Source organism: Somniosus microcephalus, chromosome 3 (genome assembly GCF_052327205.1).
Source record: "Somniosus microcephalus isolate GS21.2 chromosome 3, FLI_Smic_1.0, whole genome shotgun sequence".
NCBI classification, from domain to species: domain Eukaryota; kingdom Metazoa; phylum Chordata; class Chondrichthyes; order Squaliformes; family Somniosidae; genus Somniosus; species Somniosus microcephalus.
In genome coordinates, this window is record NC_140989.1 from 328,818,884 (window position 1) to 328,846,727 (window position 27,844).

The 27,844-nt window shown below is 43.4% G+C and overlaps 1 protein-coding gene across 5 annotated transcripts in view; it reads right to left on the reverse strand.

Moving 5' to 3' along the window:
• Window positions 1-11,689: 11,689 nt before the first annotated feature.
• LOC147122217 (BTB/POZ domain-containing protein 19-like) overlaps window positions 11,690-27,844 on the reverse strand; it is a 263,418-nt gene continuing 247,263 nt past the window's right edge. For 2 of the 5 annotated variants that reach the window (XM_085983136.1, XM_085983135.1), the window contains exon 8: window positions 15,752-21,178. In XM_085983136.1, coding sequence (XP_085839262.1) covers window positions 21,044-21,178 — 135 coding nt within the window. In that variant the 3' untranslated portion in view covers window positions 15,752-21,043. Of the gene's footprint in view, window positions 12,764-15,751; window positions 21,179-27,256; window positions 27,360-27,844 lie in introns of those variants that run through there. The other 3 variants (XR_015077709.1, XR_015077708.1, XM_085983134.1) reach the window with 3 other exon arrangements.

Below are 27,844 nucleotides of genomic sequence, written 5' to 3' on the forward strand. Positions count from 1 at the left end.
CTGTTATCGCCGGCGCTATGGGGCCGGCGAATTTGCCGTGTGGCGCAGGATTCACCCTGCGGCGGTGCTACTGCATGAGCGCCCCAGTTAGTGCCCCTGCCAGGCACTAACTGGGGGCGCTAACCTACTGAATTTGGTCCCCAAATTTTACTTCAATACAGAAACAAAGTACTCAAAGGATTTGATACAGGCTGCATGACCTGCAAATAAATCATTGGAAACAAAAGCATGACTGGAAACAGCTGAAGCCACACCTGATTTCCTCTTGACACACTTATGCATATGAGATGTTCTAAAATAGAAATCAAAATAGGTCAACATCTCTGGGTCAAAATAGTCCTTGGCCTTGTGTCCAGGAGACTGACTCCCACTGCTGTGGAATATAGCGTGACATGGTGGTGCAGAGTGTTGATGTTCTCATGCTAGGACACAGGTTCATCAACAAGGCATTTCAATCCTATAATCTAACCTTTCAGTCCAAAGGAAAACTCAAGGTTTGCCGGTGCAACTTGTGGCATTAACTGCGTGACTGCAGCTCTGGAAGCACTCGCAGGTTGGTATTGTTCTAGATATAAACCATTCAAAGTCTTTCATTGGATTTCAGGATTGTAATCTTTCCCAGATATCTATTAATATGTATCCACTAGATATTGGTAAAATAATTGATCTCATTACATCAATCACTCTTCTGTTTTGAATTCCTGTAGTCAAAACACTATTTAAACTACCTGTTTTACCATAACAACTAGCTAAGAAATACTGATGAACAATGTTCATTGCCGAGTGGCATTAATAGATGCCTCTAGATTCTTCGCTCAAATGTGTTTCATGAATACAAAAAGGAATTAATTTTTTAAATAATATTGATACAGTGGAAGAATTGAATTGAGCACTTGCGTCTAGAGCTCCATTAAGATAATGTTAATCAAAGCTATTTGTATTATTCAGATGCTTGCAATCCTGTACAAAGGAAGAAATGTATTTAAAGAGTGATCTGCAAGTATTAAGTCACTATCAACAATGATTAATCTAAAGTTTCTGGGGATATTTTTTAAAAACAATTGAAAATCTAATTTATTACATTGCCAGACCGTAACCTCTGAGGTTATATGCAATTTCCCTCTAATTTTTTTTTGGGTGCGCAACCCATTCAAATTTCTGCGCATGTGCGGTTTTTCCATTGTGAAGCCGGCAAACGGCCTGTGCGGGACCTCCAGAGCACTGCGCAGTTTAACAGGAACATTGGTTATATGTCTTGGTCTTCAAAAACAGTTCCGACTTTCAGAACTTACATACAAGGACACAGACCAGTGACGCCAACACATCAGCCTCTCAGCACATGTGCCACCTAAACAACACGCAGGCCTGAGCCTGTCATTCCCCATTTTCAATCTTAGTCAAACAATCGAGGGGTTGGTAGGAGTTGAGCAGAGGGCAAGTATTTGCCCCACAGAGAAAATAAAAGTCAGATAATGAATTACATAAGGCTGCTCTCATGCCCAACCTGCTGCTCACTATAGGTGGTGTCCCCTGATGTCTTTGAGTTATTCAGTGAATAGCTGGGCCACTCAGGCCAGTTAAGTCTTGGCCATGTCTGCCGATTTCAACTGGTTAGACGGTAGGGGCATAATAATGGGTCTCAATGCCCCTATTTGGGCAAGAGAAAATCCACCAGGGCCACTGCTCCTGATTGCTATCCACTGATCCCTTCTGGAAGTGTGTGTGTGCACATGCCAAGTTTGAACGGGACAGAGCTCGACTCTGATGCTCCTGTGCATAGATAGCCACGCTTGTGAATAATAACCATTTTGGCAAGGCACTAGAAGGCAACTGATCCCCATACAATGACAGCACAGCAATGGCCTCGTGTGAGGAGTGAGGAGATGAAAGAGAGGAGAAAATTAAGGAGTAAAGAGAATAAAAACTGCACAAAACAAAGGCCTGACATCCAACTGTCTTTCCACCTTCTCTATAAAGAAATGGGTCACAATATGGGAACTGGTAAAAGAGGCGAGAGAAAACACAAATAAATGGGCAGTGGTTGTAAATTTAAAATACACAATTAGAAGACAGTGTTCAATGGAATGAAAAAAAACTTTCCAGTCTGGTTATAGTTTAACTGAGTTGTAAAGATATGATCCGCTTACCACATTTTACCCAGTTTGGAGTTTTCTATAGGAGTCTATTGAACTACATTTTGCAGAATATGTTGCATATTTCCCAGAAGTAAAAAATATAAAGATCTGTTACAGAAATAAAACTGCATAGAAAATGCCCAAAATAGAGTTCGTCTTTCCACTCATGTAAGTAAACATTCTGCCCAAAGGTGTTATAACCAGGTTCAAACATTAGCCTAGAAATTACTGTTGATGATATTTGTGGCAAATACTCAACAAATTCATATAACATTCCTCGAACGGGTATTTTTGGCAATGCGTTAACCTGTTTAAAGATTAATGTTTGCTATAAAGTAGAGGATAAAGGAATACCATTCAAACACATTAATCATTAATCTACTAATAAAATCAATAATAATTTAAAGACTATTTATAGTTTAACTGAGTTGTAAAGATGTCATCTACTTACTTCAATCCGTTCATGTTAAAATGAATAGGGTTGAATTTCCGCCATTTCTCCAGGGTTTCCATAGTTCTTCTGCTGAAATTGATCCAGAGAAGCCCCTCGGAAATAAATGGTGAATGACTTTATACAGAGATTCTTGTTAAGTCGGTGCTTTGTTTTGGAGAGATTGCACATTTACCAGGTTTAAAGTTGAACTTTTACAAAAGTCACCCTCTATTGTGTGATTTATTTCTTCAATTTGCTAAACACACAAATTAAAACTGGTAATAGTATGAAGCAATTTACATTTTGGAGTAGAACTAAAATGCTTCTTCTGGGGAGGCAGGGGGTAGCAGAATATGGGTGGGTATCGCTGGAGTATTCAGTAGGCAAGTTCACCTATGCCAGTCCCTAGGACTTAGTTGCAGTTCAGTGCGGTACTGGCAGAAGATTGGGAACAGGTGGTCAGCCTGTTACTCAGTCAGTGATGATGCCTGACTCATGAAGAAAAATTACACTTAATGTTTCTTCAGTTTCTGTGATATATCCTCGTTTGTCAAGCGATTGACAATATAAGTTATCAGGTGGAAATTGCATCCCGCTAGCCTGCCAATGCGAACTGGGTGCAGGAAATGATCCCTGCGCTGGAACAAGTAGGCCCGAGGCCTGATCGAAATTTAACATGCAGTAGGCCCCTAATTTGTATATTGACGGCCGGACGCCTAAAAAATGAGGCCCTGCGAATTTAGAAGTGGGACCAACACCTGTGCAGATGCTCATTGCTAAATTGGTATGCTTTGCACCTGTTTTACGCCCAAAAAAATGGGTAAAACGCATGCCACTTTCTATCCCAGTATATAAAAAAAGTTTCAAAAAAATAACCCAAAAAACAGATTCCTAAAGCCTAACTGTAATCCTCTATCATCCTGAGTGTAAATTAAAATTCAACAATGGGAATGTAAAAATTACTTTGTTTCATCCCCATAGACAATGCTTGTAGCAGCCATTTTGTGAATAATCAGCCTGGGATTTTATTGGCAATAACTAAACAAGATCAAATAGAGTTCTTCCTCACTGCCACACACACAATGAGTTTTCCAATATCAGTCTTTGGCTCTTTTTCATTCTAATACTAATAAGCCAGCTCAATCCCATCAGCAGCTCACTCAACAACAACTTGTATTTATATGGTGCCTTTAAAGTAGTAGCAAAGTAGTAAACGTCCCAAGGCATTAAACATGCTGGGAATCAGATCAGACTTCTGGTAAAATGATGAGAATGCCCCTTGTAAGTGGGATTGACTATATTATGATCCTCTGTCTACACTGATGGAATAGTGGTGACGGAGCAAAGACTTGACAGCTGATGAAGATCAGAGGTTAAAAGTTGGCCAGCTGGGAGGCTTGCCAGCTGTTTGAATTCCCAATGGAAACTTCATTAGGAAGTATTTTTAAACCCGGGAGACAAAAAGGAACCAGAGTGAGGATACACATCCAGCTGACAATGGAATGCCTGCATTCATAACATGCTGGGTTCTTCTTTGAAGACAGCAATTCAGTAAAACACAGTAGAAATGAATGTGCACTCACTAACACACTCACCCAAAAGTGTCCAACAACTTAGTTAAAGGAAATTTCTTCCATTGCACATTGCAGAGAAACCAACTTCCATAGAAATGATTTTTTTGGCAGTGTGGCGCAGCCAGTGATGTATAAAAGCACAGTGTTGCAGAGTGGAGGGATGCAGGATTGATTCTCCACTTCATTGAGGGCTTGACCTCAGCTGCACAGTAGTGGATACATTCCTAGTAGATGCAGGCACCTCAGGGGTAGGGAAAAGTTAAGGAGAAAATTAAAGTTGGAGTTGTCGTACTCATAGCTGCAGGGTAACATTGGCAGAGGAACTGAATATCAGGTGCTGCGTATAAGAGGCGGCCAATCCGATACCGCCCGTTTTGCGCCATAGCCCGATACGTATTTCTACCCCATATACTCCAAAAAAAGTCTTTAAAAATTAACGAAATAAACAGCAGTTCAGTGGCACAACACAATGGAGATGGGTTTAGGTTCGGAAGACATTGAAAGCAGCACCTCAAGTGGGTAAGGCCATAAAAAAAATGGAATATAAAAGTCAAGATATAATGGTGAATCTATATAGAACCTTGGTAAGACCACAGCTGGAGTTTTGGGCTTCAGGAAATTGGGCTTTGAGGAAATACAAATATGAGGAGAGACTTGAAAAATTGGGGCTGTTTTTGTTGGAACATGGAGATTACGAAGTGATTTGTTGGAGGTGTTTAAAGTTGTGAGGGGACGGGACAGGGTAGATGGAATTATACTATTTCAAGTAGTTGAAGGGTAAAGATCGAGGAAACATAGATATAAATGTAAGAAAGGTTCTATATAAATGCAAGTTCTCTTTTTCTCTTTATTTTCCTACCTTTGTTCCTTTGGGAAAATACTTGACCTCGAAATTGGATCGCGCTCTGCCTGTTTTACGGGTGCCTAAGGGTCCACTATGGCATGGCAACTCAGTGTAGTACTGAAGGACCTCTGCTTTGTTGGAGGTGCCAACTTCAGGTGAGACTCCATCTGCCTGCTCCGGTGGTTCAAGTGGACATTAAAGACCCCATGGTCACATGTCAAAGAGGGGAGCAGGGAGTTCTCCTAGTGTCCTGGCTATCATTCATTCCTCAAACAACACCACCAAAAGCAAATGAGTTATTCACCTCATTGCTGTTTATAGGACCGTAATGTGTGCAAAGAAATTCCTGCAGCATTTGCCTACATAAATACAGTGACTGCACTTCAAAATAATTAATTGTATACGAAGTGTTTTGGGACATTTCTAAAAGGCCTGCTGAAGTGCAAGTGCCTTCTTTCTATAAACATGACAACGTTGTGTGTATAAAACAGAAATATTGAATAGCGGAGACTGGCTTACGGGCAGTCCTTGGGGCTGGTTCTAGCATCTAGTAAATGGTGTTGTCGTCTTCCACTTGTTGCAGTGATATTGAGGTCTGTTGGATTTTTTTTGCCTGTGTTTCTATAGTTTTGTGAATCTCCACAGGCAGATAGGTTGGCATTCTTTTGCATGGTATCTGGTCTATGTAGGGTTTATATATATTTATTTTGTTCACATATTTCTGAACTCAGTGGTTTTCAGTAGCCATAGTGCTGGTTTTCTTCTGTCAACCAAGGAAGAAAATGACTTAATGTTCTGAAGAAGTCCAGACTGAAACAGTGACCCATTTACTCTCTGTGTGTTTCCAGCATGTCAGTTTTGATTTATTTTATTCTTAATGTGCCGTGTGAGGTTAATTTCTTCCCCTTACATCTCTATATAATCACAGAAAATGCTGAAAACACTCAGCAGGCCAGGCAGCATCTGTGGAGAGAGAAACAGAGTTAACGGGGGCGATCTTGCCAGCCCTGGGGAGGTGGGTTTGGAGGCGGGACTGCCGGGAAAATGGCAGAAACTGGGAGCGGGTACCGAACCCGCCCTCGTGCCATCTTCCCAGGAGGCGGGTCCTCGACTCACGCGGGGACCCATCTCCGAGAGGCGGGAAGGAGATTACAGCCACTTAACTGCCTGTTAACAGGTAGTTAACAGGCAGTTAAGAGGCTTATCCCCATTTTACCAACACAAGTTCGGGCTTCCCGACGTCGGGAAACCCCGCCAGGGTCAGCGAGGCGAGCAGTGGGTCTGCGGGGGTCAGAGGGTTCGAAAAGTGCGCTGTGGAGGTGAGTGATGGGTGCAAGTGTAGAGAGGTAAGTATGGGAGGTGAGTGAAAAGTGTTAGAAAAAGCTTCCTTACCTTTGTTTCTTCGTGCAGGCTTCAACCGGTGGGGGTCCGGAGGCTCCGGCATCTCCACGGCAGAGATGACAGAATGGCTGCTGCATTCTCCGATGCAACAGCCATCTGATTTCTGCTAAGGAAAGAGGTTTGGTGAGTCTTGAGTACAAGGACTCACCAATGAACAGAGAATGTCAGTGTTTGACAGCTTCTCAAAGCTGTCAAATGATAACAATTCATCTGTCAAAAAATTTTGACAGATGAAACGCCATACGCTGACGTTCTCTGTCACCGGCTTTCCCTTAATTGGCCTGCTAAGCCCACAGGGCGGGCTTAACAAGGTCAATCAAGGGAAAATAGCGTGGGTTGGCCAGATGTTGTTGGGGGCGGGACTGAAACCTGACAAGCAGCAGTCCCGCCCCAATGCGCCCCCATTGATAAAATTCCCCCCAACGTTTCAAGTTGATGACCTTTCACTTTGCATTGATCTTTATATAATTCCAGGTTGCCACTGGAAAAACATGGTTGAATTAGGCATTCAATTGATGTACCTTTTTATCTATAACAGTTAAATAAAAATGGAGAATGTGCCATCATTAAAGGCCAATATACTGAAAGAAATCCGCACCTGAATTATCTAGTAGTGCTAGAATATAAATGACATGGTGCTAGTGCCACTAGTTATCACCTCAAGATGGTTTTTTTCTAAGTGCCAATGACAGCATATGTAAATGGCCACCTCCGGTGGAGCTCAGTCCATCTATGCAGGCCGGCAGTGCAGATTGCAGCCTGAATGAGCCTTTCCCCAATATTGGGAAGGGTCCTCAGAGAGAAAATTAAAGAGTTGTGATTGCAACTTTTAAATACCACGCAAGATTGTGCGTTTGCAGTTGTTTTGTATTGTTGCTGGTGCTCTGAAATCTGTACAGCGATATAAACCAATGGAATGTATCGGATCACGAACTGACATGTACAGAATTGCTTCCAAATGGAGCAATTGTATACAATACAAAGGCACCTTTACATATACAATGCAATTGGCAGCAAGCGCATAGTTTCTCTGCTGTCAACTGCACTTCCAAGGTATAAACAGTGGGACCTGCAGGGAATCAGTGCAGTGTAAACTCATAAAATGTGTCTACAAGTCAGCCATTGAATTATAGCCACCTGTTCCAGCAGAGTAAACACAGGGAATCTGGTTCTGCCTGTTTGCACTCTGGGTGTCCATATTACAATGTAGCCCAGCATTCCTACAGAGACTTGTTGTGTATGTAATATGTGTGCTACTTTGAACCTATGGACAGGACTGCACTACTTGTTGGGCGTAGTGATACGCAGTACCACTCCTGGCCATAGGGGTATAAATAGTACTGTGGGTACTGATCTCCCCTCAGTTCCCGCCTGTGGGCATGAAGTAAAGACCTACGTATAGTCCCTACCTCCAACCAGTAAAGACCTGTTTTATTGTTACTGATTAAGTCTGAGTATTAATTACTTGAACAACTCACAGATTTAACACTGGCGACGAGTCTGATTCGGACCCTGCGGCAGTCACTCCACGGCAGCTTCGTCCACAGCCAGGACGTTGCAGAGAGGTTTCCACCCTCTCCACCCCACTGGAAGACATCCTGACCTCGGAGCCTCCATCGGCGACCGTCAGCTTCTTCTCCAGCTTGGTGGTGGGTAAGCCGTTGTCTGAGCCGGGCAGCGACGCGACAGGCAGTCCACCGCGTTGGCCGCACGAACGGGGCTGGGGGAGCTGGAGGAATAGGGCGCGAGAGCCGCTTCGAGCGGGAGGCGTTTCAACAGAGCGATCGCATCTCCTGATAAGAGCCGAGAGCCACTTCGCGATCCAGCGATCGCATCCGCTGATAAGGGCCGCACTCGGGCGATCGCGGCGAAGATAAGGGCCGCACTCGGGGGCTGAAGGGAGACGGCGTTGGGGGACGGGTGAAGACCGCCAAGCGTGGGAAAACCGCCATTTTGTGGGCGGAGGACGACGGCAAGAGCGGGAAGCCGCCATCTTGGATAGCAGTAAAAAAAAAAATCTAAGAAATTGCAAATCTACAATGCCTAAACACGGGAATATTAGCACCTTTGATAGTGACCTCGAAGATTGGGCCATATATGTTGAAAGAGTAAAAAATTATTGTAAGGCCAATAAAATTCGTGACCAAGATAAAGCTCTAACATTATTAAATTTAATGGGTGCGAAGACATACGGGCAATTGAAACACCTGTTATCACCAGATGAACCGGCGGATAAGACGTTCGATGAGATTGTTACTGTCCTGAAAGATCATCTAAACCCCACGCCGCTGATGCTAGCGGAACGATTTAAATTTTACGACAGAAGGCAGCTACAGCATGAAAGCAATGCTGATTATTTGCTGGAATTGCGTAAATTAGCGAAATATTGCCAGTTTGGAACGGGACTGACAGAGGCACTTTGAGACAAATTTGTGTGTGGTTTATTTAAACAGGATACACAAAAGCGACTGCTCGAGGAGAATGAGCTGACGCTTGAGAAGGCGGTCACTATGGCAGCAGCACACGAAGCCGCAGCGAGAGGCACGGCAGTAATGCAGCTACGGTCACCGGAGCTCAGTGCACACAAATTGGGTGTGAGTTCTGGCAAATGTTATCGTTGTGGAAAGACAACGCATGATCAGAACCAGTGTTGGTTTAAAAACCAAGAATGTAGAACTTGTGGTAGGCTTGGACATATAGCTAGAGTATGCAGGTCAGGGAAGAAGACCAGCAACAAGAAGTCACCGCAAGGAAAATACGCAAAGGTACACAAGGTGACCGAACAGGAGTCCGATTCAGACGCTAGCAGTAATGAACTGGCTAGCTTAAGCTGTAATGAACTGGCTAGCTTAAGAGTACTCAACGCTGGTAAGGGTGCAGACCTCCAGACAATTTGGGTCACTCTTCAGATAGAAGGAGTCCAAGTAAAACTGGAATTGGACACTGGATCGGCATTGACGGTCATAAATAAGAAAGATTACGGAAAGTTATTCCAACATATTCCCCTACAGGATACGGGGATTATATTGAAAACATACACGGGGCAAAGAGTGTACCCCATCGGGAAAATAGAGGTTGCAGTGGTCCACAAGGGCGAAGACAGTCAAATAATGGACTTATATGTGATATCTGAAGGAGGTTCTCCACTACTAGGACGGGAGTGGATTAGGAAAATGAATATGGACTGGCATTTCCTACAAACAATAACGAGTGAGAACTCGGTGAAGATAGTCGGCCCAGACTCTGGAACGGATGATGGTAAGCCCAACTCAGGTGCAAAAGACAAAGTTTCAGCACAGAATTCCACTGAGCAACAACAACATAGTTTAACTGTGGATTCTGAGTCTGGCAAGTCTACTGATGTGCCCATTTCTGAGGGACATCGGGCTCGAACTCAACTCCATTTCAAACTACAACAGCAATTAGAACAAATGCTTCGCCGTTTTGAGCAAGAGTTGAATGCAACGAAAGAGTTCTTTGATATAGAGTTGGAGAATCTGGAAAGACAACAGAAGCAGCTGATGGAGAAAATGGAGCAGGAGCACACAAAACGTCTGATGTCAGAGGAGTTAACGGTCAGCCAACTCCTGCATATGCTGAAGGACAGGACTCTGAAATGGGAAAAACTTGAACACGAACTTCAATATTCAAACGAAAGGGGTTCGGAGCTCTCAAAGGTTATTGGAAGAGCTGAGGTGGCAACACAGACTGAGATGACTGCAACAGAGCAGCCCTTGGATGCCAAAAGTACGCTGACTCACGTCAACGTAGAACAACAGACCGCTGAAACAGCTGCTCCGGTAGAGGGATTGAATAGTCCGATCAATCAATCTCCAAAAGAAGTTGAAGTAGTAAAATCTCAAATGAGGTCATTAGTAAACGACTTGCTGAAAGCCCAGAAAAAGCTGGATGAAGAGGTACGCATGAAGAAGTCTCTTCAGGAAAGATGTCTGGACTTGGAACAAAAGCTGGCTAACGCCCAGCTGGGTATGGAGGAAATAGAAGACCCTCTCGCTGGCCTAGATCAGGACGACACCGAATATTACTATGTCCTGTCCTGCCCAACTTGTAACTTCGACTCCCACCATACAGAAATCATGGAGGAGCACCGAAAGTCTACGGAACATCGGGAGAAGGTGGCTCTACTACGGAAAAAGGAGGAAGAGAAGGAGGAACTGCGCATGCAGCTGGCAGCTGACAGTGGAGCCCAGAGAGTCTCCAAGAAGCAGAAAAGGAAAAGTCGAAACAGAAGATGACCCATCTGAACCATTATTACCTCTACCAGATCACACACGTGGTCCCTCCGAACGGAGCCAATTCAGTTCGGAAGCTCAAACTGTTAAATCCATGGAAGGACTATTGAATGAGTCACTCCAGCAACGTGAACCGACTACACCACAGAGATTGAATCTGTGAACTGTTTTGACATGAAGTTATCTATGTTATTCTGTTATGTAAACCTGAAGTTATATATGTATATATGTTATTACGTTATGTTAAATGGGGAGATGACTGTAAAGCTAGGAAGGGAGGAATGTTGTGTATGTAATATGTGTGCTACTTTGAACCTATGGACAGGACTGCACTACTTGTTGGGCGTAGTGATACGCAGTACCACTCCTGGCCATAGGGGTATAAATAGTACTGTGGGTACTGATCTCCCCTCAGTTCCCGCCTGTGGGCATGAAGTAAAGACCTACGTATAGTCCCTACCTCCAACCAGTAAAGACCTGTTTTATTGTTACTGATTAAGTCTGAGTATTAATTACTTGAACAACTCACAGATTTAACAAGACTGGCACCCACTGTCAAATATAATTGCACTTTTACATGAGTTTTTTTTGTTCCTGTTTGGGACAGCGACTCTGTCCACCACTTACACTATCCCCCCCCCCACCACCCCCCAGTGTCCCCACCCCACTTTACATCTGCTGGTAGGTGCCAGCCTTCATAGATGTGCTGGGCTCCATTTTGTGGTCAGCATCAAGAAATTGTACAATTTGCACTTGTCCAAAGGTTCATTGAGTGGCTTTTCAGATCTAAGCCTCCATATATCTTCCCTACTGAGAGATCTATTCTTTCAATAAAGAAAACAGGGCAAAATAAGGAGCATAGAATCATGTCAAAGTCCAATATTATTCACCGATTAACAAAGTTGGTTCTGTAATTAAAGTGGAAACACTTGTCACCAGCTCCCTGCATTTACTCTGTTGGAACAGGTGGCCTTAACCAGACAGTGGATCCATCTTTTTCCTGAGCCTGTAGTGTTGGATAATCCATAGCCTTTTCAGTATCAGATTTGTGAAAGTTAGAGACAGTAATATGTCTGACACTTAACTTCATTTATTATTTTTTTCAAAAATTCATCTTACACATATTCATCACACAGTCCTACGTCTAGAAAACTCAAGTATGAAGAACTTCCCGGGAATTGTGAGCGATTGCCTGTCCAGGCACTTCACGGCATTTCTCCTTGAAGGTAGCTAAAGATCCTGAGTTTTGCTTTTGTATTCCTTATTTATACCATTTTAAACACAAGCTTACACTGTCTAATTCTTGCTGAGTAGGTCATCAGACAGATTTCTGAACACACAACCACAGGGGCTTCATCCTTATCAATATCCTGTTCCATGCCTAAAGTTATCTTCCATCTCAAATGTTATCTCAGTAACCTTTGCTTTCTATTTTTGTCTTCTGGAACTATGACTTTACCATTATAATCAAAAGATGGGATCTGCAAGCACTATGTTTAAGCAAATTCTGATCTACTCATGTGGTTTAGCTATAATTGCTACATTAGCTGTTCTGTCTTTGTTCCATACTAAAAACAATATAAAAGCATATCTATATTCTTATAAGATGCTCCCAGCTCTGCTGTTTATAATTAGGGGTACAGCTGATGGCAGAAGGACTGTGTGTCTAGCTGGCTGCACGTCTCTGATGTAGGGGGAGCATTGCACAGAAGTTGCCCTCCCTCAACAGGAACAAGAAGCTTCACATGTAATACCTTCTAAAATAATGAAACACAATCATTGCCAGGAACACAAAATAGCTGCCACGTCAAAAGGACCTGAAGGCGAGATACACACACATACAGAAACAAAGGATTTTCAACTGAATGTGGAATCAGTGACATCGTGAAATTTGAGTCTAAATTACTACATGATCAGAAATTCAATATTCTCTTATTTTCTTTGAAATGATTTATTTAGTTGTGTTGTAATTTTCTCCCTGTCAATCACGGACATCATTGGCATTCTGCTCTGCTTTCTGTCCAGTCACCTTTGTTCTAACACCAATTTGGAAGTTTTCATTAAAGCGAAAAGGAAAGTTCATGGGGAGTAAATCCTATCCAAAGTATTCTTCCTGGGTATCTCTGAAAAATAAAAAAATCTTACCAGTCATATAATTCCCTCGTTGCATTTTAGGCTTCACCAGGATTCTTAAACAAAAGCAAAATACTGCGGATGCTGGAAAGCGGAAATAAAAACAGAAAATGCTGGAAATACTCAGCAGGTCAGGCAGCATCTGTGGAGAGAGAAACAGAGTTAACGTTTCAGGTCGATGACCCTTCATCAACCTGAAATGTTAACTCTGTTTCTCTTTCTACAGATGCTGCCTGAGCTGCTGAGTATTTCTATATATCTTGCTGTGGCTCCAATCAACAACAATAACTTGCATTTATATAGTGTCTTCAAGGCTTCTTCGGCAGCACTTCCCAAACCCGCAACCTCTACCATCTGGAAGGACACAGGCAGCAGGCGCATGGGAACACCATCACCTGCAAGTTCCCCTCCAAGTCACACACCATCCTGACTTGGAAATATATTGTCAAAATCTTTCATCGTCACTGGGTCAAAATCCTGGAACTGCCTCCCTAACAGCACTGTGGGGAGTACCTTCACCACACGGACTGCAGCGGTTCAAGAAGGCGGCTCACCACCACCTTCTCAAGGGCAATAAGGAATGGTTTTGCCAGTGACACCTGTTATAAATCTCATCATCATGAAGAAACGACTCATGAAATAACACTGGACGGCCAGCTCGTGGCGCCGTCCAAGGAATATAAATACTGGGGCGTGGGCCCAGCTTGCCCAGGGACATTTTGTAAGACAGGAACTAGTGAAGTACAACTAGACCTCCATGTTCTGAAACAAGTTGATTAAAGCCTTGCTTTATACTCGAACCAAGTGCGTAGTGAGTTTTATTACGTCAACGCCCACATCCCATGAATGAATAAAACATGTAGAAAAGCATCTCAATGTGTTTGAGAGAAGTGTACTTCCATGGCCAAGTGAAAGTTGCAGCCCTCACTGAACGACCATGGGATGAAACAAGAGGTACCCGATCCCAGAAAAAAACCTGCCAACTTAATGTGCAGCACTGTACTTAAGGGGGGCGGTTTCCCAGCCCTGGGGAGGCCGGTATGGAGGCGGGACTGCTGGGAAAATGGCAGAAACTGGGAGCGGGTACCGAACCCACTCCCAACCCGCCTCCGTGCCATCTTCCTGGGAGGCAGGTCCCCGAGTCACGCAGGGACCCGTCTCCTTGAGGCAGGAAGGGGATTAGAGCCAATTAACTGCCTGTTAACAGGCAGTTTTGAGGCTTTTCCCCATTTTACGCCTGCAATTGCAGGCTTCCCGATGGCTGCAAACCTCGCCAGGGTCAGCGAGGCGAGCAGTGGGTCTGCGGGGGTGAGAGGGGTCGAAATGTCAGCTGTAGAGGTGAGTGATGGGTGCAAGTGTGGACAGGTAAGTATGAGAGGTGAGTGTAAAGTGTTGGAAAAAGTTTCCTTACCTTTGCTTCTTTCTGCAGGCTTCAACCCTTGGGGATCCAGAGGTGCCTCATCTCAACGGCAGAGATGACAGAATGGCTGCTGTATTCTCAGATGCAGCAGCCATCTGCTTTCTGCTGAGGAGAGAGGTCTTGGTGAGCCTGTGTGCAAGGGCTCACCTTAGAACAGAGATTGTCAGTGTTTGACAGCTTCGCAAAGCTGTCAAACACTGACAATTCATCTGTCAAAGAAATTTCGACAATTGACCATATAATCTAGGCTGACAATTACAGGTGGTGATCTGGCCGCTGAGCATCCTGTAGGTGAGATCCTTGAGGAGCAGGAATGCTCCTCCAGCCTCCACAAACCCAGCCTGTGAGGCTAACCCTCCGTGGATCGGTCCCCCCACTCAGGAGTCTACCTGCCTCTGGCATGGAAGCTGACCAGGCCGCTGGATATCACACTGGCACACAACCAGCGAGCTGCCCCAGGGTTTCCAGCCACGGAGTGCCCCGCCCCGATACAAATCAGGCCTCAAAATGAACCGGGCCTCCCGAGCACATTCTGCAGGCAGCTGCCCAGATACCGCTCTGGGGGGAAATCCATCTCTATGACTCTATGCTTGGCAAAAATGTATTCATCAACTATGACCATCAGAACAGATTTACTGGTCATTTACCTAATTTGCTGTTTGTGGGACTTTGCTATAAGCAAAGAAGCAGCCGCGAAGCCTGCACAACAGTGATTACACTTCAAAACAAAACAAATTCTTGGCTGTGAAGCTTCTGGGATCAGCTGAGGAGGAGACTGGCACTATATAAATGCAGTTCTTTCTTTTACCCAGCAAATCGCATGTCATGGGTTGCATTTGTAACACACATTTGAACTTTTATTTTACTAATATAATTCAGTTCTTCCCCCATTTTCTCCCTTCATCTGGTATTTATTCAGCTTCCCTCAGAGACTTGAGCACAAGAATCTAGGCTGCCATACCAGTGCAGTACTGAGGTGCCACCTTCACAGCGCACTTTTCGAACCCTCTGACCCCCACAGACCCACTGCTCGCCTCATTGACCCTGGCGGGGTTTCCCGACGTTGGGAAGCCCGTACTTGTGTTGGAAAAATGGGGATAATCCTCTTAACAGCCTGTTAACTACCTGTTAACAGGCAGTTAAGTGGCTGTAATCCCCTTCCCACCACGAGGAGACGGGTCCCAGCGCGAGTTGGGCACCCGCCTCCTGGGGAGTTGGCACGGAGGCGGGTTGGGGGCAGGTTCGGTACCCGCTCCCAGTTTTTGCCATTTTCCCGGCAGTCCCGCCTCCATACCCGCCTCCCCAGGGCTGGCAAAATCGTCCCCGACAATTCAGTGACGTCCTGAGGTTGTGAATGGCGCTATATAAGTACACGTCTTTCTTTCTTCACAGTCTCTACCCCATGAGTATTATACAGGAGTTTTTCTGCAAATCTAGGGATATGATTCTGGGGTGACTAATCATGAGTCCCTAGCATATGGGCAACAAAGCTCAAAGTATGAGCATTTAAAATAAGACCTTCCCTGCATCTATAACAAAACAAACCAGACCAGACCAATCAGGTAAAAATATAATTTATTCAATAATCTGAATATAAAATTCACAGAGATAATTTATAATACTACAAAATGGAACACGGTGAAACCTCTCCCTGTACAATTTTGATTTACATTTTATATATTTTGCAGGAGCTTGAGTCTCCCAAGCAGCATAAACTATAATGAAGTGCTGTTTCTGAAACCATCTGTAACATAAACAGATGGAAAAGAATTGAGAAGTCAAAAACTGCGAGCAAAGGGAAGGTTGGAGGATTTTTTTTTTTTTTTTTTTTTTTTTTAAAAAGAACAAAGATGAGTAGAAGGCCAAACATTCTAGCTGCATATATTTATGCAAATTGTGGTCCTATGATCCATGTGGTATATAGAACCCTGATGGCATTTTAACCATTGACTGCCTGGGGTGGTCGCCACTGGTGCCCCACCCAGTGAAATCTGGTCTGCAGCAATAAGAGTCCCTGTAAGGTGAGTGTCAAACATTCCTTTGTGGGGACAGAAAAGCAGGAGTGCTCCTCCAGGCCCTACAAGGAAAGTTCGGGCCTCTGCTGCCGAGTTCCCACCCATCAGACCCTGCCAACAACCCCCCTCCCCTATGCAATGTACCCAAGTGTCGATTTTCAACTGGCGGCATCTGCCCAACTACCTCTTTCCACCCATTTCGGGTGGGCGGGCAGCTGGCCAGCGAGATGTAAACGAGAGCTGGTCGTTAAAATTTGTCAGGCCTGATGCTGCTGCTTCCGGGCAGGCTGCCTGCTCGCCCAGCCAGCTCCCCGTCAATTCCTCTTAAATCACTGGAATGGTATGAGAGCTATTGGGTTATTTTTAACCTACATTAATGCTGATGGGGGTCACATGACTTGGGATCCTGTCAGTTCACAACACAACAAATTACCAGTTTGGGGAGTGCTGGGATATGAGAAATAATCACGATGTTCAAAGTAGGAAGGTCATGAGTTGCTACTCCCAGGATATGCCTCAGTATGACATTTTCCAGTGTTCTTGTTGTGTTGTGAATTTCCTCCTCCCCAAAAACCGATATTACAATAGTCTGATCCCTTTCACCATTGGCTCCCACCTCGGTCTTACTTCATGTATTATTGCCTAAACAATAAGAACGACTGCACTTCAGAAAAAAGTAATTCATTGGCTATGAAATGGTTTGGGATATTCTCAGGACTTGAAAAGTGATATATAAATGCAAATTCTAGCTTTTCTCTTACCTTTTCACCTAGATGATTTTCCCTCCAACAACAGGATGATTTTCATATCAACAGCAAGCATTTGAAAATATCACAAGCCTTCTTATGTTTTCAATGAAAAATAATGAATACAGATGCACAAAAAAACTTGAGCTGCAATATTGTGCTAACACAGTACCTATCTTATCTGTACCATAAATCAGGAATGTGAACAACTTGTGAGACAGCAAATTAAAACTGTTAGCACACATCAAACTGCTAATGACTGACCATCAACATGTGGAATCAGCTAAATCCCATGGAATTCCCAGTGAACACCAGGGTTTAATTTCTTCTGATAGAACACTGGTTAATGCGTTTGTGTCATTCTTTTGTGCATTATTTTAATATTTTCATTAATCTGTAAATTAAAATAGCATGCAAAATAATTTTGTAGAAATGTATTCACAGAATCACAGAAACCTCACAGTGCAGATAGAGGCCATTTCGGCCCATCGAGCCTGCACCGACACATATCCCACCCGATCCCCGTAACCCCTACACCAACACATATCCCACCCTATCCCCGTAACCCCACGTATTTAATCCCCCTAACACTAAGGGTCAATTTTATCATAGCCAATCAACCTAACCCGCACATCTTTGGACTGTGGGAGGAAACCGGAGCACCCGGAGGAAACCCACGCAAACACGGGGAGAATGTGCAAACTCCACACAGACAGTCACCCGAGGCCGGATTCGAACCCGGGTTCCTGGCGCTGTGAGGCAACAGTGCTAACCATTATGCCACCGTGCTGCCCGTGAACTACCCACAACATTTGTATAGTGGCATTAACATAGCAAAATATTTCAAAGTTCTTCACAGTTCAAGGTCAGACCAAAGCAGGAATAGATGGGGAATTAGAGAGGCTGACTGAAACACACTAAAGAGGTAGGTTTTAGAAGGATAAAGCAAGGTGGAGGGGTTTGGGAAGAGAGTTCCTGAGTATTGGGGCAAGATGGCTGAAGGCTTTGCTACTGATGGTAGAGATTAGGGAAGAGGGAACACACAGAGATGGAAAAGCGAAGGATGTGAGCAGTATTGTAGGCCTAGAGGAGATTGCCGAGGTAGGAAGGAGCGAGGTCATGGAAGGATTTGTAGATCAGGATGTGGACTTTGAAGTCAATTTGCTGAAACATGAGAAGTCATTGAAGGTTGGCAAGGATACCAGAGGAAATTAAGCACCTAGGCTAACTATACTTTCAGTTCATAAAAAAATAACAGGGCAGTTGTTGGATCCAAACCCAGAAATGTACATAGGAAAATGTGGTCTGCTGGTTCACATGCACAATCACCCTAAGCTGACTAGGTCTGTAATTGGTAAAACAGAGAAATTGTCAACAAAGAACAGTTTTCTCCAAACACACTTTCATAGTGTTTTTCCCCTTCCTTCCCCCTTCCCTTTGTTCAGTTTCTCTTTAAATGCTGTTCATCTGTAATATCCTCCAGTTTTGACAATATTGGGCCAGATCTTGCTAAAAAATAACAGTGTTAACGACACATGCCATTATTAATGTGTAAATCAGCCAGCAAGTTCAGGGGAATTAAGAGATACGCCATGCGTTCTGAATCTCCAGAAATTGCTGGTCGATTTACACCACTCTGCTGTTTGCCTCGCACAAACGGCACCTCGCCCTTAGTCTCCCTGTTAATTTTAAGAAATTGCTGGGTTTGCACATTAATTGCCCATTAAACTCACCACAAAAAGTTAAGTTTGGTAACCAAGAGCCTTTTTTAACAACGTGACAATTGTCAATGCAATGTCAATCAATCTCTCTGGCCCAGAAATTGAACAATTTAAACTGTGGAGTCTCATTCCTTCAGGTGGTAAATTGTTCTTGGAGATTAATTTTTAATTGTTTTTCTTACTTTTCCTTTGTCTTTTTTTTCTCTCTCTCTTAATACAATATTTCTTTCCCTCTCTTTATTTCACTTTCTATACCTGATTTGACTCAAATTCACCCACCTTCTCCGTCATTCCTCTATTTCTTTCTCAATCCTTAAATCACATTGTTTAAGGAGATACACTGTTAGTCCCACCGTTCACGGAGGTCCCAGGTGCCCTGTTGCCCTTGCCACGCCATTATCAGCTCGCACTTACAGTAAGTTACAGCACCAAACAATTTTGAGCTGAAGCGTGCAGAACAAAGTCTAACTAACAGGGCATGCTCCAGCAAAATCTGGCCATTAACTTAACCCACAAATGCTGCCTGACCTGCTGAATGTTTCCAGCATTTTCTATTGTTTTAATGTTATAGTCTCACAGTTTATGCGGTTATCTGTTCCCCCTCCCATACAAGCTTGAGCCACACTGACAGTTGCAGTTTGTTCTTTAAGGGTTTACATTGCAACTCATTTGTTCAGAGGGCTGACGTAAGCACAAGCAAACTTTGTTTTGTTTTACCTTTGCTTCCCCTTTCTCCCTCCCCTTAAGAGGTTCTCTTGCTGGTGTGTGCCCTGCTCAAAGTGGCAGACTTGCACTATTTTCTCTTTAAGACCATCTTGAGCTGCAATTTCTATGGAGTGAGATAGTCACATCAGTTTTTCTCCTCCCCCTCTGCTGCCTGGGTCCAGGGACTATAATTATTCATGACGAGGCACTGTTGAAATGCTATACAAAGTAACAAACATAAACAATTAGAAAATCAATTGCATTCCCACACTTACAAAGTGCTGGTCATTCTCCGGTTGATATAATCCCAGAGTTCGTTAGTCTGTCTCTGACTCACAGTACTACGTACACAGTGAGGTCCGAAAAAGTTAATTCCATTAATTTAGTCCAATGATTACATATATTATATAGGAGAAATGGACAAAATACTGTCTAACCAGCTTTAGGTGCAGAGTTCAGTTCTAACACTCTGATTTGGAGTCTGAGTTGACATGTAGAGAGGATCCTTCAGAATGTTTCTTGAGGTCTTAATGTTACACCAGAGCAATTTACAATAAGTAAAATTGGGAAAAAATCCTTACAGAACTGCATACTTTGCCTGTGCCATGATTTAAAAAAATTAAATATCCTTTAATAAAAGAAGGCACTCCTGTGCCTTATGTTCTGTTATATCACTCAGCCCTTGTGCACTCCTTCATTGTTCCTGTTCCGTATCCTCGATTTATTTAATTACTTTTCTCTTCAATTAAAACTTTACTTCGATTATTAAGGCCATGAAGGGAAATGAAGCAATTTCCCACTGTTTGCAACCATTATCGGTAGATAGCATCCCTAATTAGGTAAATCACATTAAGATGTTTTTATATTGGCAGGATAGCACTGGAAGACAGGTGCTAAAGTGTAGGCCCATGACCTATAAATTGCAATTTCTGCTCTACTTTTGCAGTACACTGCCAGTCCTTGTTTAGCCAATAGGATAAAGGACTTTGTTGGCAGCTCTCTAGAGCCATGTAAAGTGGGATGTTGGACACCTTTGGAGGCACAGAGTTCACTTCTTTTATATGGTAATAGCAGCATCAGACTCTAGGTAATGATGCCTTTGCATTGCACCCAACAATGAACCTTAATTTTAAAATCAGAAGATCACGCCCTACTATGACATTTTCACACTGCGGCCTGTCCGAGTGAACCTACCAACTTAGCGGCAAATAGTATTGAATTTCGGGCAATTTTGTGCCACGGATTCATGGCCTCTGTGGACGGGTTTAGACTGTCAAAAATTAATTTTATTTAGAATCCTTATAGATAATCGAAAGAGGAGCATTTCAACCCAGGATCTAGAGGGGAATGGACAGTATTCCAACTGTCTAAGTCACCCAGTCCCAACTGTACCCTCTATTTATATAAGAATACATCTGTGTGGCTTTCTTTAGTTTGCAGAACATGAAACTGGCCTGATGTAAAGCACAGTACAGCTACTATCACATTATTCAAAAAAACCTACGTAGTTTGTAGAAACTGGATGGTATACCATGTAAGGACCCGTACCGTATTTCATGACATGTTAGTTTGATTCTGTTCATTACAGATCATGCCTGTTGATGAATCCTCTTCACATAAGTTTAGGGTACAGAGTCCAAGTGCTATTTTGTGGCTTTGACCTCTATTTGTGGTAAAGGTTGAGGTACTTGTGATGGTCTCGAGGCCGAGTGCCTTTCCGTCTCCGAAGCAGATGGACTGCGATCCCGCTTGATTTCTTTAATGCATGAAACTTCCACACTTCAGCTATCTTGTCCACCTACAAGGTCGAACAAAAACAGGAGACTTTCAACTGACCACCTTTCAAAAAATAAAAGTCATTTTCTTCCCACTCTGTGTGAAGGCCTTGTGCCATTGCTGCAATGTAAGAGGTGTGCAAGGATTGTCTGGGTGTGATTTTCTCTTTCACCTGTGAAGAGGTGTTATTGTCTCCACTCTGTATCTCTCTCCATTGGTCTGGCTTGGATCGGAAAGGCATTGTGTGGGGAATATTAAGGGTGTAAAGCCAATTAGTGTAGTATATTAGTATACCAGCCCATAATATCAACAGGCCACTAATGTATCAATAGGTTCTTATGATTAAACTTCAGATTTTATATCCCAAAGAATCGACCATACCAGATTGCTTCAGAAGATAACCAAATAGTTTTTCTTCCCATCATATATTGAAACAGCGTTATTTGACATATGAAGAAAGGTTTAAAGAATTAGAAACATAAACAGAAAAGGCCGCAGTCAGCATCTGTAAAAAGAAAAGACAGATTTACATTTAAGGTATAACCTTTTGTCAGAACTGAAGAATTAATTTTTTTAAATCATGAAAAGAGGGATGGAAAATTTTTGGTGCTGAAATAGGAGATTGTAAACCTTGACCTAAACACATGTACTTCACACTTAAAAGCAGTAAACATATGGAACAGACTACTACCAAAGGCAGTAAATGCAAATTTGGTTAAAGCATTCCAAAAAGAAATGCAAAGATTCCAAATTCAGTGAGGAACAAAGGAATACAAATTTGGTATCACAGCTGAAAGGAAACAGAAACTGTATGGGAAATTCCTGAACAAGGACTTACAGGATAAGCTAAGCACTTTCCTGTTCCTATTCATTTAGTTGTTCCTCTTTGTTAGGAGGTCAAATTTATTCCCTTCAGTTTCATAACTTGCTCAGTTTGGTTCAACTTTGTTTAAATTTAGCTCACGAAGGATCAAATCTGCAGCATGCAGCCCCTGGGAATGTGGATTTAAATTCACATGAAACTGCTGTCCAGAATGGTGGCAACACATCAGCTTGAGACAAAGGAGGTTTATTAAAGACATTCTAGTAAATATTCACACATGGTATATTGAAATAACTTCATTCGTGTGAATTTAAAGGGGGTTGGCTATTTGGGGTCCCGATCTAGGAGGGCAGTGCACTTGAGTGGCTAATCTCTGGTCGTGGAGATATGGCGGATGGTGAGGGTGGGGTGGGGGGGAGTGGCATCAGACATCAGCCTTTGACTTCCTGTCCAGTTAAGAAAGAAGACAAAAATATGGTAAGGAGAAAGTGAAAACTCCCTGCTTAAGTGTAGTGCTGACCAGTTAGAGAGAGATTTCTAGTCAGAGAAGTGTATTTAGCCTGCTAATGTGGTGGTGTACTCTGTCATTTTATATGTTATCAGAAGCATTACTAAACATAGAAGATAGGAGCAGGAGTAGGCCATTCGGCCCTCGAGCCTGCTCCGCCATTCAATGAGATCATGGCTGATCATCCAATTTTAGTACCCTGTTCCTGCTTTCTCCCCATATCCCTTGATCCCTTTAGCCTTAAGAAATATATCCAACTCCTTCTTGAATATATTTAATGAATTGGCCTCAACTGCCTTCTGTGGTAGAGAATTCCACAGGTTCACCATTCTCTGGGTGAAGAAATTCCTCCTCATCTCCGTCATAAATGGCTTACTCCTTATCCTTAGACTGTGACCTCTGGTTCTGGACTCCCCCGCCATCGGGAACATCCTTCCTGCATCTAGTTTGTCTAGTCCTGTTAGAATTTTATAAGTTTCAATAAGATCCCCTCTCATTCTTCTAAACTCCAACAAGTATAAGCCCAATCGACCCAATCTCTCGTCATACGTCATTCCTGCCATCCCAGGTATCAGTCTGGTGAATCTTCGCTGCACTCCCTCCATGGCAAGAACATCCTTCCTCAGATAAGGCGACCAAAACTGCACACAATACTCAAGGTGTGGTCTCACCAAGGCCCTATACAACTGCAGCAAGACATCCTTGTTCTTGTACTCGAACCCTCTCGCTATGAAGGCCAACATACCATTTGCCTTCTTAACCGCCTGCTGCACCTGCATGCTTACCTTCAGCGACTGGTGCACAAGGACACCCAGGTCTCGTTGCACTTCCCCTTCTCCCAATCTATTGCCGTTCAGATAATAAGCTGCCTTCCTGTTTTTGCCACCAAAGTGGATAGCCTCGCATTTATCCACATTATACTGCATCTGCTATGCTTCTGTCCAATCACCCAACCTGTCCAAATCATACTGGAGTTTCTCGGCATCCTCCTCACAGCACACACGCCCACCCAGCTTTGTGTCATCTGGAAACTTGGAGATATTACATCTAGTTCCCTCGTCTAGATCATTTATATATATTGTGAATAGCTGGGGTCCTAGGACTGATCCCTGTGGTACCCCACTAGTCACTGCCTGCCACTCAGAAAAAGACCCGTTTATTCCAACTCTTTGCTTCCTGTCTGCCAACCAGTTCTTTATCCAAGTCAGTACCTTGCCCCCAATCCCATGTGCCTTAACTATACACGTTAATCTCTTATGCGGGACCTTATCGAAAGCCTTCTGAAAGTCCAAATACACCATATCCACTGGTTCTCCCTTATCCCTTTACATCCTCAAAAAATTCCAGTAGATTAGTCAGCATGACTTACCTTTTGTAAATCCATGTTGACTTTGTCCGATCCTGTCACTGTTTTCCAAGTGCTCTGCTATTACATCTTTTATAATGGACTCTAGCATTTTCCCCACTACCGATGTCAGGCTTACCGGTCTATAATTCCCCGTTTTCTCTCTACCACCTTTTTTGAATAGTGGGGTAACATTAGCTACCCTCCAATCCATGGGAACTGTTCCAGAGTCTATCGAATTTTGGAAGATGACCAGCAATGCATGTACTATTTCTAGGGCCACTTCCTTAAGTACCCTAGGATGTAGATTATCAGGCCCTGGGGATTTATCGGCCTTCAATCCCGTCAATTTCCCTAACACCATTTCCCTACAAATACTGATTTCTTTCAGTTCCTCCCTCTCATTAGACCCTATGTTCCCCGACATCTCTGGGAGGTTATTTGTGTCCTCCTTTGTGAAGACAGAACCAAAGTATGTATTTAATTGGTCTGCCATTTCTTTGTTCCCCATTATAAATTCCCCTGATTCTGACTGCAAGAGACCTACGCTTGACTTCACCAATCTTTTTCTCTTCACATATCTATAAAAGCTTTTACAGTCAGTTTTTATGTTCCCTGCAAGCTTACTCTCATACTCTATTTTCTCCCTCTTAATTAATCCCTTTGTCCTCCTTTGCTAAATCCTAAACTGCTCCCAGTCCTCAGATTTACTGCTTTTTCTAGCCAATTTATATGTCTTCTCCTTGGATCTTATGCTATCCCCAATTTCCCTTGTTAGCCACGGTTGAGTCACTTTTTTTGTTTTATTTTTATGCCAAAAAGGGATGAACAAATTCTGTAGTTCATCCATGCGATCTTTGAATATTTACCATTGCCTATCCACCGTCAACCCTTTGAGTAACATTCCCCAATCAATCCTACCCAACTCGCGCCTCATGCCATCGTAGTTTCCTTTATTTAAATTCAGGACCCTAGTCTCTGAGTCAACTACTTCACTCTCCTATCATATTATGATCGCTCCGACCCAAGGGGCCTCACACAACAAGATTGCTAATTAATCCTTTCTCATTACATAATACCCAGTCTAAGATGGCCTGATCTCTAGTTGGTTCCTCGACATATTGGTCCAGGAAACCATCTCGTATACACTCCAGGAATTCGTCCTCCACGGTATTGTTACTAATTTGGTTAGCCCAATCTATATGTAGATTAAAGTCACCCATGATAACCGCTGTGCTCTTATTGCACACGTCTCTAGTTTCCCGTTTAATGCCATCCCCAACCTCCGCATTACTGTTTGGAGGTCTGTATACCACTCCCACTAAAGTTTTCTGCCTCATGGTATTTCTCAGTTCTACCCATACAGATTCCACATCATCAGAGCTAATATCCTTCCTTTCAATTGTGTTAATCCCCTCTTTAACCAGCAATGCTACCCCACCTCCTTTTCTTTTTTGCCTATCTTTCCTGAATATTGAATACCCCTGGATGTTGAGTTCCCAGCCTTGGTCACCCTGGAGCCATGTTTCCGTAATCCCAATCATATCATATCCGTTTACCTCTATTTGCGCAGCTAATTCATCCACCTTATTACGAATGCTCCTCGCATTAAGACACAAGGCCTTCAGGCTTATTTTTTTAACACTCCTACACCTTTTCGAATTATTATTTACTGTGGCCATGTTTGATTTAAACCCTTGATTTCTCTGATTAATAGATTATAATTCCCAGTAATTCACTTATCATATGCAAAATAAATCAGCCCATTGGTTTATAATTAGCTTCATCTCACTAGTGTGTATCGGTCCACCTTCTAGAGGATAGGAGAAATACACGAGGGAAAGTACGTGATTACGATATCCGGTTCACATAACACAGGGTTTCATTGTTACTACCCCAGACCACGATATAGCATGACTAGATATGGAGCAGTATAGGTGAACTCCTGGTTGTAAGGGACATGGGAGTCCATTTATGTAGAAGACCACCGATTGGTGAATGCAGAAGCGTATCTAGTGCAAACCAAAATTTGTAACAGAACCAATAGTATATTATAGATGTAGGCCGAGCATACAAGTGTCCTTTCATACAAGTACAAAAGTGCTAAAACACAGCTGTGACATTTTATCAAGACACCATGGTGACCCTTTAAATCAAGTGCTCTCATCAGCATCCGACAGTAAGTCACGTTAAACATAGCTCTATGTTATACAGAGACTGTAATTAGCATGACGTCATTTTGATGGCGATTAAGGTTTCCAAAATTATTGAAATTACAGGCTGCCAACGGCAGAATAATTACACCCACAATTTACTTGTGTGTTGGGGGGTGGGGGGGGGGGGGGTTGCATTCACTGCCTTTAAACAAGTCCAATTCTGTTATGTTTACAGATACCTGAAGCACTTACTGCCCAGTACTCCCAAGTCATGATCAAGCTTTCCCAGTGTAATTTTTTTGTACAATTTTTCCACAGTCCTGATTATTATCCTCCATGTATTCCTGCAGTTGTTTGCAAGTGAAAACACACAAAGTATGGGAACAATGAAAGTACTCTGATATTTTGCTGAATAATAATGAAGAACAATCCATACACTCGGGGGAGAAATTGAGTCGCGCCCCCTTTGGGGCGCTAACATTGCTAGGGCGCTACTTTTAGCGCCCCGGACAAATTAGCTGCCCCGCGGCCGAAATTGAGTGGTAGCGCCCCAAGAGGGAAGCGGGGCACTACTGGAAGAGCAAGGGAATATCGCGGCGCTACATGCCGTGATATTGCAGGCCTTCCTCCCCTTCTTAAAGGGGAGGGGCCTTGCGCAGCGTGACCCGGGCCTAGGGATCGGAGTGCCGGCAAAAGAGCCCGGCACTCAAGATGGGAGCACAGGCAGGTGCTGGCAGGCGGCCAGCAACAAAAATGGCCACCCGGCACCTCACCTTTAAATAGCGCCGTCCCGGCCGCAGGTAGGCCCCCCTGACCCCGTTGGACATAGTGTCTGGAGATAAGTCAGGGGGCGCTCCCTAAGATCGCAGCTGGGGCGCGAGCGGGGCACTGTGCACGCCGATGACGTCATTGCCGGTGGCACAGTACCGCGTGGCGCTAACCTCCCGCTGAATTTCGCAGGAGGCGTTGGTGGCGCCGCACCCGGGCGGCTTTGCACCCTGTTAGCGCCCTCTTAGGTGGTGCAAAGCAACCAAATTTTTCCCCCTTAAACTTTACATGGTGCCAGGAGTTGAGCAGGATTTTTTTCAAATTTGTATGCCCATCAAGTTACTTCTAGAGAATCCATCTGAAATATCAAGCATAGGATCCAGAGGGAAGGAGCAGCATATAGATGAGTGACATTGGAACAGGAGTAGTCCATTCAGTCCCTTGTGTCTGTTCCACTGTTCAATTAGATCATGGCTGATCTACATCTCAACTCCACTTACCCGCCCTTGTTCCAACGCGCATCTGTCAATCACAGTCTTGAAAATTTCAACTGACCCAGCATCCACAGCCTTTTCGGAGGCCGAGTTCCAGATTCCCACTACCCTTTGTGTGAAAAAGTACTTAATGATTTCACTCCTAAATGTCCTAGCTCTAATTTTACGATTATTATCTTTTTGTATCTGTGCACTAGCTTTTAGTGAGTTGTGTACATGAACACCTAATTCCCTTTGCTCCTCCACAGCTCCTCTCTCACCATTAAGAAAATATTCTGATTTGTCTTCTCCCTCAACAATGAAAATGGATGCAAAATACTCAGTTAACAAGTCTGCCATTTCCTTATTGTTCATTATAGTCTTGCCTGCATCTGTCTTTAATGGCCTTTATTACTAGGGATGGGCAATAAATGCTGGCCTTGCCAGCGACGCCCACATCCCATAAAAACAAATTAAAAAAAACCTCTCTTTCCATTAATATATTTATTTAAACATTTGCCGTTAACTTTAATATTCCTTGCTTCCCTTGCAAGTTCTTTCTTCATCATCCCCTTTTGCACCTATTACTTTCTTTGTATCCATTTCTTGCTTTTT